This window comes from Phallusia mammillata, chromosome 1 (assembly GCF_965637545.1).
Source record: "Phallusia mammillata chromosome 1, kaPhaMamm4.hap1.1, whole genome shotgun sequence".
Taxonomy (NCBI): Eukaryota; Metazoa; Chordata; class Ascidiacea; order Phlebobranchia; family Ascidiidae; genus Phallusia; species Phallusia mammillata.
Genome location: NC_137252.1, coordinates 3,867,056 through 3,879,037, shown reverse-complemented (window position 1 = coordinate 3,879,037; position 11,982 = coordinate 3,867,056). Strand labels below are relative to the sequence as shown.

The following is an 11,982-nucleotide window of genomic DNA, read 5'->3' as shown; positions in this document are numbered from 1 at the left end:
TTTTTTTATTCAAGACTCAACTCCCAATAAATTACTGGTGCTTCTGGTTTATTGACAAAAAAGTTGTTTAAGTGTAGAAGACATTAATAAGGAAGGTTAGTACTACATCTACGATTGGGTAACGAAAACGGTTTTGTTGTCTTACACTACAAAGGCTAAATTACAAAATTCAACCAGTAAAATTAACTCAAATATACTGCACATTTGAAACCCACAGAGACACGACATGCTTTTACTTATTTTGTGTCCAAACTCTTGAATTTTGTCACCATTAAAGGTCACCATTTAGAGGCTTTTTACACTCTAAAATTTGAAAAATCAGCTTAAGTAATTTCCGTCATCTAAATTTCTCCTAAAATCAGCCCTGTGGTTTTCAAATGAGCACTTCTAGAACAGTGGGATAAAATATAAGGGTAATACTGGTGCAATCTGTAACATTTCCAAACAGTTACACTAAAATCAAACTGACATCTTTTTGAAAGAATTTTAAGCAAGAACAAAAAATTAGAATTGTTGCATACCCGGCTTAACACACTTAGAGCAGGTTTCCAAACGAGCTTTGTGCAACCAACCATAACGATTTACAATAGCCAACACTCTAAATTCAATAGTTTGACATCAGCTTAAAAAATACACCTGTCTGTGAACATTTTTTTTAGTGGCGATTAAAAGCTAATTAGGAAACCTGCTTGAGTTATAAATTAATACACAATTGGTTTGAAATACCTGATTTTCGGCAAAAATGTGAAAAAGCATAGCTACAAAGATAAATTCAATTGAAAACAAATATAAGAACATACTTACACAATAAAAAGATAACATATATGTGGAAGGAATGCATATATTACACATGTGGAAGGCACTTTGCATACAATGGCAATCAACAAGCACATTTAGTATTTACAAATGCAATATATTTTTGCATACAACAGTATTTAATAAATTTGCAATATTGTTAAGTGATAACCGTAACCGTAGTTAATGGCATATCAGCTGGTTGTGTATTCCATTGTATTAAGTTTAATTGGATAGTGAATTAGATGTGGAAATTCGTTGAGTACTTATAAATCTAGAGCAGTTTTATAACTTTTCCGAAAAAATGCAAAACTCTGGTTAGGTGCATAGGAAAGTTTTTGCATTTAGGATTGGTGATTAACAGTACCTGGATAAAAGCTAAAACCTTTAAAATAGTAAACAATATTTAAATGATTCAGGAAAAAACAATGAACATAAGTCTGTACCAATGCCGAATTTGGCACACTGTTAAAATTTTCATCTTGCAATAAAATCATCAACGACACTCGTACCACCAATAAGTACCCAGGATAATAAAGTTTGTGTAGCAGACTCTTGAACTGAGCAGAAAAAGAATATAATATAGCAATAACATATGTGAAGTATTTTCAAATGAGGGTAATATAAGTATGTCAGTGCAAATGTGTTGTGGAAATGCACTGTGTTTTGTTTAATTGCTATTTTTCTGCAAAGAAGCAAAAGGGAGGTAAGAAGCAAAATTCAGTTTTAACACTGTGTTATTTCATCACATCTAAACCTACTTAAAATCAATGTGTAATAGTATAATGTAAAAACAAACAAAGTCAACGTAGTTAAAACCTGAAATAGGCAGAAAGTTACATACAATCAGACTTTTTTTTTATAAAACTAAAACCTGAATTTTAGCTTAATTGTACAAAGTGCATGATTGTCATTTTCAAAGAAAAAATGAAAAAAATCTAAATGATTCACTTGTCCAATATACACAGGATAAAACTATAGTCTTTGGTCTAAAGATTGTCACAAACTAAAAAAATGGGGATTGTTCACTCTGGCAAAGAAATCATACATAAAATCGAAATCATGCAAGTGAAATCAGGAATATCACGAGTTGAAACAACACAACCCTCCAAAAGATTGTCATATATCAGGCAATGTATCACTTTAACACGTGTAAATTATATGTGCAACTTTTCATGTAAGTTTGTTGAGTGTTTCAACCATATTTAGATCTCGAACAGATGTTTTTGTCACAACCATTAGCAGACTTAATGTAAGCATAAAACATAAAAAAATAAAGCAATTAAAGTAAAATTCTGCAATATGTTATGATATGAACTCATTACACTATTTTAGTGACAGTAGCTTGAAGTAATAAAATGTCAAATTAGTCAAATGCAGGGTTGTCATGGCCGCTATCTTGCTCGGTAACCTGCTGTCCGTTCGAAGGTGCAACACTTGTTTCATTCGGTGGAGATTTTTTAACGGTTACATTTTCATCGAGAACCATGTCTTGAGTGCCCTCCGGTGTTGGTGGTCGTGGTTTGTACGTGATGTAAGACAAAGCGAAAAAGCACATTGTGCAAACCTGTGTATAAGATATCATCAGAAAAATTAAAGGAAAAGTAAGTCCAAATAACTTTGGATAAGATATTTGGTAAGTGAAGACAGATCTGATGATCACAACCCTGTTACACAGGCTGTAGTCTGTTATGACATTTCTATTGCTTGTAAAATTATGTTTCGATTTTTTTGCTAACTCTACTGAACATCAAACTAACATTATGTTGGGTTTGTGATATAATTGAACTAAAATTCAACAATTTGGAAACACTAAAGCATGATGATCAAGTGCACGAGTGGTTGAAAGTCAAGCTTTGTAATTCAGGAAAACCTAAAAAAAAAACTGCTTTTGAATGCGTAAAAAACATAAATATTCTGTTTCAACTGCTTTCAAACATTTTAATCGGGTAATAATTGCTAAACTCACAAATACAAGCAGAAATATTGATTTCAAACTTATCATATGATTAGAATTTTTTGTCCACAATGCAACCTGGACTTGTACTTTGTACTATCCAGACTTGCTGATCTTTAAAGAGTCTGCAGCGTGCTGTAATTTAATTACAGAAACCGGAAATCAGCTTGCTAAGCCAGTAATGTCAAGTTTCAATTTGGCAACAAAACACTTACAACAGTTTTAACTACAACTTTTAACAGTATCTTTTCAGTCTCTGCCTTGTCATGTAAAAATGCTTAGGATACCGGCTAATTTGGTTTATTGCCTTCAATGTGCCAGGTGCACTATGCTCTTTATTTAGTTGTTTTATTCATTCAGTCTACCCATCTGTACTGTTTCTTTGAAATTAGAAGCATCTAAAATTTGATTGGTTAACTGGTATCAACATTTTTGTGACTGCCAAAACTTTTTTTAATGTTTACCTCTACAAATATGTGTTTTTAAAGTTTCTACTTTAAAACGATGTAACACAGAACCATATTTTACACAGAAAAGGGTATTTTTAGGCAGCAGTTAGTTAAAATACCTTGATCACAAGGGAAAGAATAAGAAGATTTCTTGAAATATGTTCGTTGTTGTAAACATTGCACGATCCCTGCTCACCACAGGAAGTTCCCCAGATGTAGCAAGCTTTATCCAACACAAATCCATACAAGATTGGTCCAGGAACTGACCCAAGCGCTCGAGCTACAATCCACTACAACAAAATAAAAATACTTTAAAAAACAGTACTTAGCAAAAGATAGTTTTTTTTGGTAAACAAAAATCTCCAAAAGTCTAATCATCTAATGACATTGCACAGAACATGTGAAGCATGAGTTTTTACCCTGTTACTCCCAACAAACTAGAGTGCTGTTGAATGGCTACACTAGCCAATATGGCCAATCTCTTGTCACCAGCTGCACTGATGAGACCTTAAAGGTCGAAACAGTGTGCACTGTCTGCAGCTTATTATTTATTGGCTCAATGCTTTTACATTCTAATGATTTTAACTTGTTAATTTTTTTATACATCTTTCTTTTGTTAAATTAAAACAATTTTTAAAGCAATTTTTGTAAGTTTATGTATTAATAACTTGATCCAATACCTGCATTACTAGATAGCCTACATTTTTCTGCTATTATTTACTAGAAACATAGGTTTGTTTTAAATATCACTACAACTTAGCAGTTGTGGTTTGGATAAGAATAAAGGTTATTAGGCTAACAACAAAAACACATACAATTATTTCCAATAAACACAATATGCATTTTTTGTATTAAATTATTTAAACCTACTTGAACCCCAACAGCGAGTGATCTTTGGGAGAAAGGGACAATTCGGATCGTGGCCTGAAGACCTGGGATCGCGATAAGGAATGTAAAGAGGAGAGACATAAAGATGAAGGCAAGGAAGAGGTATTCTCCTCCGTACGGACACGGGTCCCCAGCACAATAACCACGAACTGCTGTCATCGACGTTTGATTTCTCACAGCTGTGCCCAGGCATTTGCAGTTACTAAACTGTTAAACGTAAAGAGTTCGTTAAACGTAAAAAGAGACACAAAAATCTAATTTAAGTGTGTTTTCAAATTAATATGACATAGGATAACATAACACACAAAAATTAAAAAAAATACACACTGTGATAATATTGTCATTGTGGCTTTTTAAAACGTCCCCAGTTAATTTATATTAGATGTTGTTTCAAAGCATAACTGGATCAAACCTTATGTTGGTTTGTCACATATTATGTAAATCCATGGGTTTTAAAGAGTAGGTATTTCCTAGCTGTCAAAATGCCTTGTTAAAAAAGTTCTTGTCTTTGGCAGTTGCGTAGTAGTAATATTTAGTGTCATGAAATTTGAAACTACTGCATAAAGACAAACTTTTGGTTTTTCACGACTTATGTAACTCTCATTATTGAAATTATTAATCAGAAAGAGTGCATTTTTGAAAATAACGTGACATTTACCGACATGAAATTGAGACTGCCACATGAACTTTTGGTTTTTCACGACCTGTGCAACTGTAGTGGTAGCCATTTGTTAAGAAATGAATCTGTCTAATCACATAAATCAGCTCGATAATTTATTTATGTGAATATTTAAAAAAAGTCTGTACGATCAAAGCTTAATTGTCAAAAAGCTTTTGCATCAAAACACAAATGCAATGAAGTGCTTACAATACATACAAGCACAAAATATGCAACAAAGGCACAATACAAAATTATGTATCAATAATAAACAATCAATTGGTTTCCTTACTGTTGAATTGATGTATGTTGTGCAACCAGCTAGGCAAGCTGAGTAATAGGAAACATCATCGGATCCACAAACTGGGTCAAACACATCAGCGTTGCACATACAACCCAAGTTACATGTCGCGTTGAGGCCGCTTATTGCCACATCACCAGTGTAAACAATGTTAGCCCCAGCAAATGCTGAAATTGAATAAAAACATGTATCAAAAATCCAGCAATAAAATAATGTAGATAAATGCTAAACATGGAGCTGAAAAACGCTTTTTTAATGCATTTTAAAATGGAATGCTAACAGGTTTTTAACCAGAGATGAATTGATGTGCTTTGGGGGTAAATAAAAGTATGAAAAATTTTGATAATTAGGCAAAAAAAGGTGTGATATAAATTTTAGTGTAAGTTTATGTTAGAAACCTCCATTGGGATAAACTAGAGACAGAAGGTTAAGAACCTAAGATGCAGCAAATAAGCACAATTTAATGACACTAATTAATTTTATTATATTATTTAAACTTACAGTGAAAGTATATTGATCTACAATTGTTTTTAATCATCCAAAAAGCCACACATACATGTAAAAGGATTTTTTTGTGATTTGAAACAGGCATACATTTAATTAAAATGTCATGCAACACATTGACACTTTTGCAAAGTAGTAGTACAGAAATTTGGTCACTAACATTGTGCTTTATTATAAATCTTTAAGTGCTTGAACAACAACATTATAAGGCAACAGTTACATATATATCTTCTAGTTGGATATCTTGTGTCACCTAAAACCTATTGTCATTGAGTAACTTAAAACCACATGTGACGCAAATTGATTTCATTTCACCTTTTTATCACAGAACTATCGGTTACCAATCTGTGAAATTTAGAAACTGTGTAATTATATAGTTTGTATGTTAATCAATGCCCTCGGGATTATTATTTACATGTTCTTTTGACCTTAGGCAATAAAATAACTGGAGTTGCAAGTAACTGTCGTACATAGCCTAGCATTTCAAAGGTTTTGCACATTCTATGAACAGCAACACTATATACTGCTAAGGGCAGTGTTTCGAATTTCAGGTCCTACACCAATTTGGCCATGACATATACATTAGTGGGGTTAACAGGAATGTGACATTTTTAACCCGTTAAAGGCGAAAAAGGTGCCAGTTAGGTGAAATATATATATTTCACGTAAATTTGGTTACTGATTCTGTTAATTGAAAAATATTTTCCATTCTAAGTTAAACAATATGGAGTTAAAACAGAAAAAATCCATTTTGACTTGGATAAGAAATGCTGGTTTATGGTCCTGTATATCTCAGTCACAATTCTAAGTTAAAACAATATGTCACAATGCACCAGGCCCATTGAAGGCGCCATACCGAATCAGCCGGTCACCAAGCATTCACCATCATATGGCAAGGCGTAGGCTAGAAAAAATCTAGCCAGCGGTGGGATTCGAGTCTTTGCGGGACTACCGCTCTACCAACTGAGCTACATATGCTCAGTTGAAAATCCACCGAAAGTTAAAACAATATAGAGTTAAAACGGAAAAATATCATTTCGGGTTGGTAGTGTAAAAACCTTGTTTGACTTATATAAGAATGCATATCTCAGTCAGTCACTCACCTCCGTTGGGGCATGTTTGAAGAAATATTAGGAGACAGATCATAGCAAGAAGTGTCATTCCCATACAGTAAGTCAGAATCTGTCGCACTGATAACTTGGCTTTTGTAACAATAAGACCTCCGAAAAATTGACCAGTAGCACCACTTAATATTGCAACCAAACCTGAAAAAAATATTTAATAAGTTTCTGACATGAACAATGCCCAAACTGTTGGTAAGAAATTTTGGAAAACTTTTATGTAATAACCACACTATCAACGCCAGTTTTTTCATTCTCATATTTTTAACAGTTAAAAAGTACATTTTTTGAAAGAAAAAGTACATTAAGGTCACATAATATGCCATTTTTTGACTTTTCTGTTTTACCCTAATGCACAACATATGATATTAATATTATTAAATTATCAAATTTTACCTACCAACAGCAAAAGCTGCATTGGATGCTGTTAATTTGAAGAGGGATTCATTTACTTTTGCTCCAAATGTTGAAATGCCAGTAAGCAGACAAGACTCTGTTGCTGCAGCAAGCGACAAAAATATGAACGATGGGTTGCGAAGAATACTTGCTAAGCATTTCGGGAAGTCTCGAAATCTGCAAGTACACAAAACTTTATGTTACCAAGGATGTAATATTAATTTCTCCGTTGTAATTTGAGCAAAGAAAAGTGTTAATTTAGTAATATATGTTTACATACATATAAAATCTCTAAGCAAATGCAGATTTTATTGGAATGTAAAATTAGAAAAATAATGTCAAACAATATACATGTGATGCCATTTATAATTTATTTTACATATTTTGTATTGAAAATATTTTAGTCATAATAACTTCTAAAAACAGCAAAATTGGAATTTAAGCACTGTGAAACTGACTGCAAACCATTCAATTTACATTTGAACTAATTGTATGGTATTTCCAGTTAATTAATTAAACATGCTGCATCCTAATTAAATCTTAATTTCATGGTCACAAGTCCACAATATGACGTCAACTTAAAACAAGTTGCACACAAAATGCTATTACATTTCCAACAAAAGTACAATTTAACAGTATAAAGTGTAGGTGGGTTTGACAATTGGCAAAATAATTCATGAAGAGCTTGAAGCATGAGCTAAATTCATTTCACTTCACTGAGCATTACTTATTTTCTGCTTGGCCAACCATGCTAGGCTTAACATCACGGTACTTGACTAAATCATCAATATATATTGGGTAACATCAAGGTAAGGTGACTGTTGTACTAAAATGGAAACCACCATGAAATACTGAAGCTGGTCTCCAAGCATGTCCAGTTCTAAGGAATGATAGAGTAATAGCCCATAGCTTAAATCCCCAAACTGGTTTTATTTTAGTGTTTTAGTCACGGTTGTCTTTATCAAATCTCATTACAGATTTGTACATTTAGTTGGTAATATTACCAGCACCTTAAATAGCCTTTCAACTCCTAAATCAAATTGTAATGATACACAATTCTGGCAAAATTTTTAACAATTCACATAAAAGTTTTTTAAACATTATGAGATTAATGAATATAGAGTTGTTGCCAAGCATATTTCACAAACTTTCTTTTTGTTCCACTGGCAGAATATGTGTAAGTCATCTGATGTTTCAACGTCCTATACAAGTCTTTATCAGGGCAATATTAGTTACACAACACAGTCATTTCTATAACACCAAAAGGGTGAATACAAGAAAGACACGGGTACATAGAAAGGCGATAAAACATACTTGAAAGCGTTGATAAAAACTGTATGTTAAACATATGATTACCACCTACCCTTTGCCAATGTCCTGGTTTTCTTTTAACTCATTGGCGATTCTGTCATTGTGCATTTCAGTTTCACGATTTCTTCGAACTTCGTCGGTGCCCGGTAGTTGCCGTGGAAACATCAACATGGGGATTCCCACAATCACAAAAACAACCCCGAAAATCAAAAACCCTAACCACCATGCCCCAATGAACTGGGGGCTCTCTTGGGGAAGTCCGGGGCTGCAAGACAACAAAATAATTTATTTACATACCAACAATACTGACCTGTATGAGGTGAAAAAATAAATTTGTTTTGAAATGTTTTTGACAATTGCTGTGTTATCTAAGGGGCGAGAGTCCGATTTAATGGAAATTGGCTAGTGTTGTAAAATTTGGTAAAATCTGTAAATGTTAAAATGTTTCCAATAAAATGCCTTTAGTATGCACAAGATTTTTTATGAAAATGTTCACAGCATGTAAGTAGCATGTTCCTAAATTATTATTTTATGTAGTGTGCTCTTGCAAGAAAATTATTTTTTCAATATTATCGATCAGGATAGGATTTTTTAAGGTTCAAGTTTATACAGTACTATGCAGAAAACACTAGAAAACAAAAGGTGCATGGAACAATTCATCACGGCATATGTGAACAGGAAATAGGTGGTCGGGTAAAGCGGAAAATTGCTCAGGTTACCAAGATACAAATGACTCATAAAAAAAAAAAAAAACATTCTGAAGTATGTGATACCTTAAAATACTGTATATATCACCTGGCTAGGTTTTTCCATAAAACAGTTCAAAGTAATTGCCATTAAAAATCCGGAAAAGAATTATTTCGTCAAAATTTTCAACCTTAGTTTCACTGTACATGCACACATACACAAATAAATTAAGTTTTAAATTCAGGAATTGAAAAGCAGCAAAACTTACTCTACTCCTAAATCTGTGTAAAAGCCAAGAAAAGTTCCAGCCAACAAGAACCCAATTCCAGGTCCGATTAGGGCAACTGCATAGTAGACACCTGAAAAATCAAAACAAGTATAATAAGCTTAAAAGGCAAAGATAAAATGCCAGACAGAAAACTATACAAAATATAATGCATACTATTTAATTGTCACCATGCAAAATGCTTGAATTACTGCTTTAAACATACAATCATATTTTTACTGAGTTTAAGTAACACAACAAGGCTGTAAAAGTGTGTATAAGCTTAAAAAACAAAGCTACGCAAGTGTATACTGTTGTATTGTAATCATGGAGAGTGCTCAAACCACTGTTTTAAACATACAATCATATTTTTACTGGTGTTTAGCAACATAGCAAGGATGTTAACTATGTGAAAATTGAAAACGCACCATGGTATAAAGATGACTTGACTTGCTTCACATTTTCATCAAGGTATGTTACACCAAGCGTGTAAATTCCAGTTGCACCCAGACCAATCAAAAGCATGGCAACATAAAATGCATACCTACAAAAAAATTAACAAATACAATTTAATGAAGTAACAAATTAAAGAATAAAAAAGGCCTGTTAAAATGACTCCTTTGGCGAAGACTTGAAAAAAATAGTGTAAACGTAAGAAAAAACTACAAAAACTGTAAGCATTAAAGATAAATTTCCACTTAAATGATTTTTATTTTATTAACTATCTTTTCACAAATAATTTTAGTCGTAAAAATAACCTGTAGCTTCTTAATGCTGTGTTTGAACAGTCAGAAAGCAATGTTGAGTTGTTACAAGTTCCCTCAGTGACACTTGCAACTTCGTAAGGTGGGGCCATAAATTTAGGTAATGAAAACACAATGGAACCAATCCCCATGAGGACAAAACCCCAGCCAAGCCAAAGTGGTTTGTGCCCTCTTCCTCCAACATATGTGACAAAAAGCAAGGTTACACATTGTGAAATGTCATAACAACTTGCAATAAGTCCAGCCTCTGCACTGCCAAGTTGGAATCTGAGAAAAATAAAAACAGGTAAGTCAAATGTAGTAACATGCATTAAAAAATAAACAACCAAAAATTTAAACCTTAATTTATTGTATTTTTGTTGTGTCTTTTTTTTACCTAAATTTTCAAGGAAAATATAAGTTCTAAAGGCAAAAACAAACAGGCATGTTCATAAAGAATCTATAATACCAGTCATTTAAATAAATTATTTTTTGTATCATTTAATTTCAAATAAAAATGTAAGTAACAAAAACATAGCCAAGTTGAACAGAAAATTAGAAGTTTAAATTTAACGGCAAAATTTAGGATGTATGAAGTGTTACCTTGTTTCAAGAGTGGTGATAGAAGCATTGACGAGTCCATTTACAATCAATCCTTGCAAGAAACCACCGAGGCTGATTACCACCAAGGCTCCTATTGGCGTTGCACAACATTGGAATATTCGAGTGGGAAATCTGTTTATTTTTTTTAATAAGTTATTGGAAAACATAAATTTGGTTTGCTTGTACCACTTAACACAGTTTGAAATACATTAACCTGAAAAATGGTTTTAAACCAAGAAACTTACTAAATAAAAAACACAAGTAAAATTTAATTTTTACAACAATTTCATGCTGTAAAAAACAGTTTATTAAAAAGACATGCTTACAAAACTGAAGCACCTTATAAAACAAATAGTCATACCTAACAAGAGAAAAAAAACGTCACTTTAATATCTACGGTAGTTTTAAACAAACAAATTGCTATAATTTACCAGATATGTAAAAATATTTTGGTACCTTTTTGTAGTAGACTTAGTGCATCCAAATTGAAATCCACATGTTTCATCTAAACTGACTTCATCATCAGTTTTCATTGCCTGTCTTGTGCGTTGCAGAAAAATTTCCAAAAATAGCAGAATAACGTAATTTGCAAACGCAAGCTTGAACAAAATAAACACAAAAGAACTACGAATACCTACAAAAATATTAAAAGACTAGTTAAACATATCAGAAAATATAGTTTACCTAAGCAATACAACAAAAGCGCCCGCTCAAAATTCGAAAACAAATTTAAGTGGTTAACTCTGCAAATTTCGTTTCAAAAAAGCTCGAGCTGTAAAAACGCGAGGGAAATGAGAATGCTATTTTGAACTATCACGCACTAAAAACTGGTGACGCAAAAACTACCGTAACTACGTCATCTCGTTAACTCTTCCTGTGCCGAAAGCCCGAAACTATCGCCTCAAGCATATTCGTTTGTGAGTTTCCACCGTTTGTTGTTTTGATTCCGACCCCAATGAGTTCGTATCACTTTAGGGTATTTTCACTTTGTCATAACAAAACAAACAACGTTTAGTTTAGTGGTTTCTTTAAATAAGTAAGGAGAAAATCAACAGCGATTTACAAACTTGCTTGTTTCATTTATTAACAATTTTACTTTTAACTTTTCTTGCCAGAAAACGTATTGATCATGCACAACACAAACAGTTCAAAAACTTTCATTATATCTGGACATAGATAAAAAAATAACATCAATAATGGTTCTCGTATCTAACAAAACCTCGTATAGCTGCGCCGCTACACTCTAATTTTTTTGTGACCTAAATATATGGCGATTTTTAGATCAACAAACAGTAAATGACGTA

The 11,982-nt window shown here is 32.8% G+C and overlaps 1 protein-coding gene across 1 annotated transcript; it reads right to left on the bottom strand.

The window, feature by feature from the left end:
- Positions 1–31: 31 nt before the first annotated feature.
- On the bottom strand, positions 32–11,331 carry LOC145209520 (solute carrier organic anion transporter family member 4A1-like). The gene is made up of 12 exons (XM_080079827.1): positions 11,135–11,331; positions 10,679–10,810; positions 10,091–10,363; positions 9,761–9,876; positions 9,336–9,426; positions 8,433–8,645; positions 7,074–7,246; positions 6,656–6,817; positions 5,040–5,215; positions 4,072–4,296; positions 3,321–3,491; positions 32–2,362 (listed from the first exon to the last, which is right to left on the bottom strand). Exons 1-12 carry the CDS (start codon positions 11,209–11,211, stop codon positions 2,162–2,164), a joined length of 2,010 nt encoding a protein of 669 aa, XP_079935953.1. The 5' UTR covers positions 11,212–11,331; the 3' UTR covers positions 32–2,161.
- Between the last annotated feature and the right edge of the window lie 651 nt (positions 11,332–11,982).

Coding starts and splice junctions, on each gene's coding strand:
- LOC145209520 (XM_080079827.1), bottom strand. CDS start 11,211: ATGAAAACTGATGATGAAGTCAGTTTAGATGAAACATGTGGATTTCAA. Junction 9,427..9,760: donor CAAGTCATCTTTATACCATG/GTGCGTTTTCAA, acceptor TTGATTTTTCAG/GTGTCTACTATGCAGTTGCC. Junction 7,247..8,432: donor AACCAGGACATTGGCAAAGG/GTAGGTGGTAAT, acceptor GTGTACTTGCAG/ATTTCGAGACTTCCCGAAAT.